This window comes from Dendronephthya gigantea, unplaced genomic scaffold, assembly GCF_004324835.1.
Source record: "Dendronephthya gigantea isolate DGI-Jeju-01 unplaced genomic scaffold, DenGig_1.0 000617F, whole genome shotgun sequence".
NCBI lineage: Eukaryota > Metazoa > Cnidaria > Anthozoa > Malacalcyonacea > Nephtheidae > Dendronephthya > Dendronephthya gigantea.
The window spans coordinates 23043-31419 of record NW_021163627.1 but is presented as its reverse complement, the minus strand read 5'-3'; the positions used below and the strand labels follow the sequence as shown (position 1 = coordinate 31419).

General features: G+C 40.9%; 2 protein-coding genes across 2 annotated transcripts; one reads left to right on the top strand and one right to left on the bottom strand.

The window, feature by feature from the left end:
* The first annotated feature begins 342 nt into the window (after positions 1-342).
* Positions 343-4475, top strand: LOC114544012 (KAT8 regulatory NSL complex subunit 3-like). The gene is made up of 12 exons (XM_028562767.1): positions 343-798; positions 926-1016; positions 1097-1180; positions 1279-1380; positions 1449-1460; positions 1682-1906; positions 1974-2045; positions 2121-2195; positions 2311-2400; positions 2669-2731; positions 2823-2891; positions 3317-4475. Exons 1-12 carry the CDS (start codon positions 362-364, stop codon positions 4142-4144), a joined length of 2148 nt encoding a protein of 715 aa, XP_028418568.1. The 5' UTR covers positions 343-361; the 3' UTR covers positions 4145-4475.
* A 1596-nt stretch (positions 4476-6071) lies between these two features.
* LOC114544014 (protein mono-ADP-ribosyltransferase PARP11-like) lies at positions 6072-7249 on the bottom strand. Its single transcript, XM_028562768.1, has 3 exons — positions 7155-7249; positions 6821-7060; positions 6072-6574 (listed from the first exon to the last, which is right to left on the bottom strand). The coding sequence occupies exons 2-3, from the start codon at positions 6973-6975 to the stop codon at positions 6160-6162; spliced, it is 570 nt and encodes a 189-aa protein (XP_028418569.1). The 5' UTR covers positions 6976-7060; positions 7155-7249; the 3' UTR covers positions 6072-6159.
* Positions 7250-8377: the final 1128 nt, after the last annotated feature.

Genomic DNA, 8377 nt, shown 5'->3' with positions numbered 1-8377 from the left:
TGTGAAGGGCTGCTATATAATCCATTTTTGGTTGCTTTCAGCGAAGGCAAGGTAAATGATATTCATTGTTTACCAAAATACATGTTTTTCCCTCCACTGATTCCTTTAGATAGCGATTGTGTTCACGCTTATTTAAAGCGGAATGGATATGGATATACACCCCCCACTCGACCCCCTCAATTAGGCATCTAGTGACTGCCCTGTTCCCTGCGTTAATGCTGGTTCTGACGTGTAGTGACCACTGGTAGTGACGTCGTAATTCACCTGTACGCGTGCGTACCGATTTTTTTGTTCATCTACCCCGGGGGAAAATTCCAGAGTATTTTTTGCCGGGATGTCGGCACGTGTGATGTAAATAAAGATGGCGGCTTCTTCTATTTCGAGTATTGATGAAAATTATGTTTTACCGAAAACAAATAACGTCAAACCTCAACAGAATTTAGTTGATATTATCAACCTTGATCATAACTACTGTAGACCGTGGTCTGAACGTGAAAAAATTCCACATGCGAGGCCTGCTAAGAACCTTTTCTGGCCGCAAACAGAAAATGAGTATGAAGAGGGCAACGATACGACGACATCTGAAGCGAAGAGAAAACCCGAAGACAAAAAAGTGGTTAAAGTAGATGAGGTTATTGATGTTGAGACGGTTGAAGAAGAGCCACTTAATGGGCCTGCTGCTGTTAATATGCAATATGATGTTGTGAAGTCCAAAATTGTGATGTCTGAATGTGAGAAATATGTTAATAGTTCATCCAGTAAACGAACACCTGACACTTGGGAAGAGCTCATTTGTAGGTATGTAATATCCCAAATGATTAGGAAGCAAAGTATATACTTCATTAATATTTTATACAAAGATTCATTGAATCCTGAAATATCTAATTCACTTGCCAACCTATTAAACATGATGAAACTGTTTTAGAACTGGCTGGACAACGCAACAAAATGTACTGTTTGATAAGATTCTCAAGATTGTGTCCGCATATCGTCTCTCATGGCTGACATATCAAGGGGTAAAGTTTTCGAGAAAAAATTTGATTGAGTTCCATTTCTTATATCGACTCTAGTAATGGAATTTTCTATTTTATCTTAGTCGGCCAATGAGCCAATCCTTCGTCGGGTGGCTGTTGATAAAGCCACAAAACGTGTCAGGCAAATTCTAAGCAGAATTGAATGGGTAGGTTAGGTATATTTACAACTGGTATATTCTATGAATTCTATGAAATGATCCTATGAAATGTCAAGATTCTTCATTTCACCATAATGTATTTCTAGGAACCTAAACTAACAACTTGGTTACACAGTTCAATGGTTGATGGTCTCAGTGTTCCACTGTTGACTTGTTATTTGGATATTGTGCAAACATTGCGATCAAAGGTTAGTGTTGAAGTCCACTCATCTCAGAACTTGTCTTCTTCAGTTTGTTTTATAAGTATTTTTCTTAGGTACCAACGCTTGTGGACAGATGATTGCAGGGGGCACAAGCAATCGCCGTGTCTCAGCTGGGGCAACAATCTTACTGCATTATTAAAAAGACCTTGGGATGCCACAGTGGCACTAACATCTTTCCAAAGACCTGTAAGTGAATGACATCAGTATACATGCCTGATGTAAACCATTGTATCAGGATTTCATGTTTTATTGTTGCTGTAATAGTTTATATTTTTCTTTGTTCAAGCAGAGAAAGATTACAGGAACTCCTTTGTTTATTGATGTACCAAGCGGACCAACTACCAGTGCTTCTGGTAATTCAACCAAACGGTCTCGCTTCTGGCACCATCATCTTTCACACTTTGGTAAAGTAATCCCTGTCACAATGCATCTTAGTAACAGTGGTAGAGGCGTTTCTATTGGCCAATGTCTTGATCACATGATTGGTGCTGTTCAAGCTAAAGTTCTTGAGGTATTTTGATTATTATTCTTTGTTTAGTGTATGATCACTTCATAGAAATTTTAATGTCTTTATTTAGCTAAAAAATCACTTTCCTAACCGTCCTGTTGTTCTCATCGGTTGGGCGACTGGAGCTTTGGTCTCTTTCCAGGTGAGGTTTTTTATACCATTCTCAACTTCGTTGACAAACATGATGAAGTAGAAATTGTTTTTTTCATTGTTTCAGGTATCATTGAAAGAGTCTGTCTGTGCTGTTGTCTGCCTTGGTTTTCCCCTCCTGGGTGTTGAAGGAATTCGTGGGGTAAGTATGATTGTAGGTGGATCAATATTGATTGTGCAGTGACTTGGGCCTGTGAAAATATGCTGAGTCACAAATGATTTATCAAAGCAAGTGATCAATATTTCTTATCTTTCAGGAAAGTGGTGATTCTTTCCTGGAAAACAAAACTCCAACAATGTTTGTTTTTGGTTCGTTATCCACATCATGTTCTTTGCCAGATATTGAGGTTGGTAGTATGTTCTTGCTGTAAGCTGTAGGAATGTTCTTGCTGTAATCAGGGCACTCAGGTGCACAGGGCAATGAATAGAATAAACTAAATTTTTAAATCCTGAAGCCTAAAATTAATTTACTCCCAAAGTCTAAAATTGAAGCGCTGCTGTGGAATAATGGTCTAGAGTTTTAAAAAAGGGAGCTCAGGATATTGGCTTATAACCTAAATTTTTTCTTCACATCTTTTAATTCAACTGTTTTCCTCAACTTTTTTTTGTGTGCAGGAGTTCCGAAGAAAACTGATGTCAGATACTAGTCTACTAGTGATCGGAGGTGCTGATGATCAGGTAAAGTTCTAAAACTCAAGTTGTTTGAACTATCTTCAATTCATCGCAAACCAAACACGATTTGACTTGTGTGTTCTCGTCTTATATTTAGCTTCGTCTCACAAGCGCGAAAAAGAAAATGGAACGTGTGACCCAGTCTGTAGTAGACAGAAGGATCATGGTATGTTTCACGTTTATGTTTTGTTACATTCGTAAAACTCTAGTGCTTAATGCAAGTTATTTCACAGCTGTGCGAAAATTGCGAAAAAAATTATAGCGTTTTATGTTAGAGGTTTATCTCCTTACAAAAAGGTTCTGTTTTAAGAACTGAGAACCAATATAACATCTTTTAATCATTTCGATATTTTGATATCCATTCAATACCTATGGCAATGTTAAGACACAGTCAATGCATGTTGATGCCAGGAACGTTTTTTTTTGGTATTAAACACAATTACGAAAGAGTGTTTTGCAACTTTGCAGACATATTTTTAAAGTTGGAAAGAAGCACAATTTGTGCGCTTCTGCTCAAAATATTAATTTTACGCTAGAACTGTATGGCGAATGTTAAAAAATATTAAATCCCAGACATTCGTTGACTCATAGGACGATATTGGCGAGTTTCTTAATCACGCTGTCTCATCAATGAATGATGACTCACATCCACGATTAAACTATTTTGATTTTGACGATGTCGATAATCGACGAAAGAAACCAAAAACGGAGTATCGGAAGCGTTCGGCCGGCGACGCGGCGGGCTCGGCAACAGCCGCCAAAAAACCTCGTGGACGAACGCCTAAAGCAGCTGATGGAAGTGCCCCGAAGAAACCAAAAACTGTGAAAAATGTCAAAAAGACACCTGCTAATAAACCGGTTGCAGCAACTGGTCAAACAGGTAAAGAATCAGCTGCTCCAGCAGCTCGACCAACCGGTGGTCTTCCAATCGCTCCATTACGACCGACACATCCCACAATTCCAGGCAGTATCATTCAAGGAGTCCCGCTGACCAGTGTCAGTGTGCCAATATCTGCAGTATCCCGGGTAAGCATTCCCGGGGTACGTTTAACTGGTGTAAATATTCCTGTTTCTGGTGTCAATGTCCCGGTATCTGCTGTAATAAAGCAAGGCTCATTGGGAGGTAGGTCTTTCGTGTTCCCAGGAGCGGCGAGTATATCCCCGGGGGTAGCGACCACCGGAATAACGACAGTGGGGACTGCGGGGAGCACCCATCACCTAAAGATTGTGGTCAATCCTAACACAGATGGAGGGATAAAGGTCGCTGGTGCCCCTACTAAACCTGGCCTATCAACTCCATCGACAATGCAGTACAGGACTGCTCTTGTGACTTCCCCCCTCCCAAATAAAACCCCTGCTCCTATTAAACCACCGACATCTGTGTCTCCCCAGATTTCTACCACCCCCAAGCAGCACTGATAACATCATCGGCTATAACATCTGCTCTAACGTCGTCATTATCATCAAATTCTACAAATGCTCCATCAACATCTGGCTCTAAACCAATCGTTGTGTCTCGTACTATTGTCACCGTCCCAAAGGCAGCAATTGTCAGCGGACAATCTCAATTCGTCATGCACCAAGGACAGTTATCTGCCGTCAGTAAACAGCTCACCTCTGAGCAACCTGGGACGCAAGTCTCACGGATTCTTACCTCAACTAGCAAAGCTCAAACAACAAGCTCCGTACCCAAACAAACTGTTCGCGTGAGTCACGCAGGAAGCTCTCAGACAGGCACGAATCTCGTGAAGAAAGCACGACACCTCAAACCATGGCACGCACCATTCAGGTTGGAGTAAAACGAACAGTGACTTACAACCCTTCATCATCATCGAAAACCGTTACGGTCGCGTCAAGATCTCTTCCGTCCGAAGCTCTTACAACTCATGCTTCTAACGTTAGCGCCATGAATATTGCACGGTTGAAGGCGAAACTGAAGTCAATAAGCGGTCTTCAAACAGGAAATTTAACTGGTGCAATGCAGTTGACCACTTCACAAACCTTGACCAACCTTTCTGCGCAAATCGTTCAATCTCGAAACGTTGAACAATCGTCAAAACAACCAGGAGACGCTGCCCAGATTACTTCAAAGGTGCTAACTCTGGCTGATCCGCGCGTATCCAGTCTGGTCACCTCGGCCCAGGTTACTCCAAAGCTGAATACCCCAACTATAGCGACGTCTATCGTCACCCAAACCACGACGACATCGAAAGTGCAAAGTATGACGTCTTCTACTGCAGTTACAGTACCAAAATCAAAGTCTCAGAATGATGTTCCATCACCGCCGTCAACAGAGACTTGTTCATCATCAATTCAGTCCTCTTCTTCATCCTTGAAGCCTGGGACGAAGTTAATTCCTTCAACAACAGAGAAACAATCAACTGAGCATTCTGTTCCCCGGGATTCTTCTAAATCAAGTCTTCCTTCCGATGTGAAATTGACCGCACAGCCTCTGGCGAAACCAACGACGCATTTCATACAAGTCCCCGCTTCTGCTAAATCAATCACGCAGAATATTTCCAAACTAAACAACCCATCTTTAAACACGAAACGCGCGCAGATTCCAAGTCGAGTCAACACGCAGTCGCCCCAACTCCCGACTTCAACCCCGGCCGCCAGCATATCACGTGCTACAAACGTGACTACGATAGCTCTTCCATCTAAGAAAGAAGACGCGATAACAGAACCAGTCGCGAGAAGCGAGAATAAAGAAAGCGAACAAACGAATTCTGGTTCTATGGATTCGTGTCCTACGCTGGAATCAAAGTCTGACGACGAAAAGTTGGTTGAAAAAATTAACAGCATCGTGAAAGATGTTGTAAATAGTAAGCAAAGAACAACTAGACAATCTGTTCGTCGTCTCGTTGCTGCAGCCAGGTTAGGTGAAGGGCAAGAAAAACAAGAAGACAGCAGTGACAGCAATAAAGAACAGAATAAAAAGTAAACTTTATTATTTATGTTGTTACAAAGTTCGTGGAGTTGGATAAAGTCATTGGTGAACGATAGGAGAATCTGTAGGGATCGATGTTGATAAATCATTTCTAAAAGGGGATAGCAATAGTGCATGTCCAAACAGTATCAGTTGATATCGTTAAAGTCTCTTCAATTCAAACCATGAAATTGAACATTTTGTGTATAAGACCGCGACTAGTGTCGAGAAAACCCTATTGTTTTCCGCTGATTTCAATCCAATCTCCAACCTGAACTGATCCGTTGTTTTGTTTAAAATTATAGTTATTTCTGTTTTAAAAAAAATGTTATTTTGGCGATAGTTTTGAAGGTGATATTGTTCGTTGTATAAGTAAATATATATGCTTGTAATCAAGTGAAATAAACAAATACACTTGAATTATTTCTGCTGGACTAAGTATGCCAAAGAATTCTATTTTCTTAGTATGAGTAATTCATTTGAGGTCATACGTGAAATTTTATCGTCAGGAGTAACTAATCAAGAATTGTGGGTAAGCTTGATCATTGTCGAAGACAACAAACATGGTTGGGTTTGTTTGGTTATCCACACACGAATGGTAGAGCTCATAAGGTTTGTTAGGATCTCTCGGCGGTGGACGCACTGTGTTGGAGTTGCCAACAACGTACAAACCAACGATGACTTTGCTTAAAAACATCATTTTATGTCCCGTCGTTCGTGATACGTTTGAAAAGCCGTCGGAGTACGAGGCCGCCACGGCGAAGTACGATCCTTTGCCATAGGCTGTACCATGAGCACCATTCATTCGCCAATCAAAACCTTGCTGGCATATCGCGTTTACCGCATTCTCGCCTGTCCCATGGAATAAATCTCTGACTTCAGCAGGTCTGCCCAATTTTCGTGAAAGCTTTGACAATTTTCTGTAAAATTGTACCCACAAAAAATAAGCGTGGAATCTTTTTACTTTTGCCTCGATTCAATCTCAGCTCCAAACAGATTTCAATATATTTATATATAGATAGTCTTTTCTAGTTAGCGTGGTTGGTGCTGAAAGTAGCATTCCATGTTCCCGGGAGCTCTTTCTTATTCTACTGGAAAGCTCTAACGGTATTTTTTGCTGGGGCAAACAGTAACTTCTTGAACACACTATCTACCTATCAGCCTACCTTGAATATGACTCCCACAAATCCATGTTTTGAACACGTTCAATTTTATGAATCGTTTTATTACTTAGCGTTATCTTAAACTTTGCCTCTACGGAGAGGTATTCGGGCGATCCTTGCTGTAAAGTAACCATGGAAACATCTTGATCACATGACATTGGCGTCCATCCTTGAGGTAGAGTCACAGTAGGGCCTGGGGGTAACGCTAATGGTGATGGTTGAGTTTGGACTGCTGGTTGTCTCCTAGATGTGAATATGATGGAAGTATTAACTTAACTAAATTCAAACTGGGGCCTTTGCTCATCTGTCAATACTTTTCCTTCATATAAAAACTGACCTAATTTCTTGCCTTGACTGCAGAAATGGAGTAAAGCGTTGCTCTCCAACAAATTCAGTTGGTCTTCTACGAATTTTCCTTGTTTTCCCAGTGCCTGTATTCGTTGCTGCTTGTTCGTCAGGTCAATGGTATATGTGTAGCCATTCAAGGGTAATGTGAAAGATTGTGCTCCTAAATTGTGAATGATAAAGATTTGGTTTTTGATCTTTATTCAAAGGTTCATAATACAAACATTCAACTTACCAGATAAGAAGTTCTCTTCAAGTATTTCATTGCTGCTTGGATTCTGAGATGTGCTAGAAGCGTCTTGACCAGCTCCATCAAAGGGGTCCATTGATTTTGATCGTTTTGCCAAAACCAGAGTCCATTTCGTACCAAACAATCCCCAGGCGCTGCCTTTACCCATGAAGAGGTCGATAAACGACGAATGTTCCACGTCTGGTTTCCTAAATTTGGATTACATTCCCATCATAAATGACTGTGTCGCTTACTTGAACATTTCATGATCATGAAGACTTACCTGCTTGTGTTTTTGCAATCATATCCTCGAAATAAATATGAAAGAGTGAGTCTTGCGCTCCGCTAATATTTATCTCCAGAGAGATATCCTTGTTCACGTCGGAATAATCCCATTCAATCAATTGATTATACTTTGCGGGAAAACGAACCCACTTTTCTATGCCATCATCCATTGTTAGTTTAATTTGCCAGATATATGGTAAATTGTTCCAGTGTCTTTTACAAAGACGACCATAGCGACAGTTTCCTCTCAGATGAAATCCACATACTTCGTCAATTGTTGGTGGATCGGCACGATTCAAAGCGACTGTCTTCGCTAAGTTTATGAAATTTTGGTAATTTATAATTCGTTGTGCAATAACTGACCTTTCGAGTGCTGTAAAGTTTTTCGTCAGACGGATCTTTTCTTCCAGCACGTCGTGACTTTTTCCACAGTCAGATCCTACATTTTCACACCCTCCTGTAGAGAAAGCGTTGCATAAATGCAATTTCATACAGGAGTCTCCGGTTGGACAACCGTGGACGGTGTTGTAAGACGAGCATACTTCAAGATTGTCAATCATTCCATCAGATTGTCCGAGAATGACGTTTCGTAACAAAGGTAACAATGATTCTTCCTGAAGCTTCTCGAGATGAAACTTTCGCAGAATTCCTAGTTCATGCTCATCAGAGACATCATGATTAAGCGAGCAATTCGCATTTTC

Coding starts and splice junctions, on each gene's coding strand:
- LOC114544014 (XM_028562768.1), bottom strand. CDS start 6,975: ATGTCATGTGATCAAGATGTTTCCATGGTTACTTTACAGCAAGGATCG. Junction 6,575..6,820: donor TTGTGGGAGTCATATTCAAG/GTAGGCTGATAG, acceptor ACAATTTTACAG/AAAATTGTCAAAGCTTTCAC.
- LOC114544012 (XM_028562767.1), top strand. CDS start 362: ATGGCGGCTTCTTCTATTTCGAGTATTGATGAAAATTATGTTTTACCG. Junction 1,181..1,278: donor TTCTAAGCAGAATTGAATGG/GTAGGTTAGGTA, acceptor ATGTATTTCTAG/GAACCTAAACTAACAACTTG. Junction 1,907..1,973: donor TTCAAGCTAAAGTTCTTGAG/GTATTTTGATTA, acceptor GTCTTTATTTAG/CTAAAAAATCACTTTCCTAA.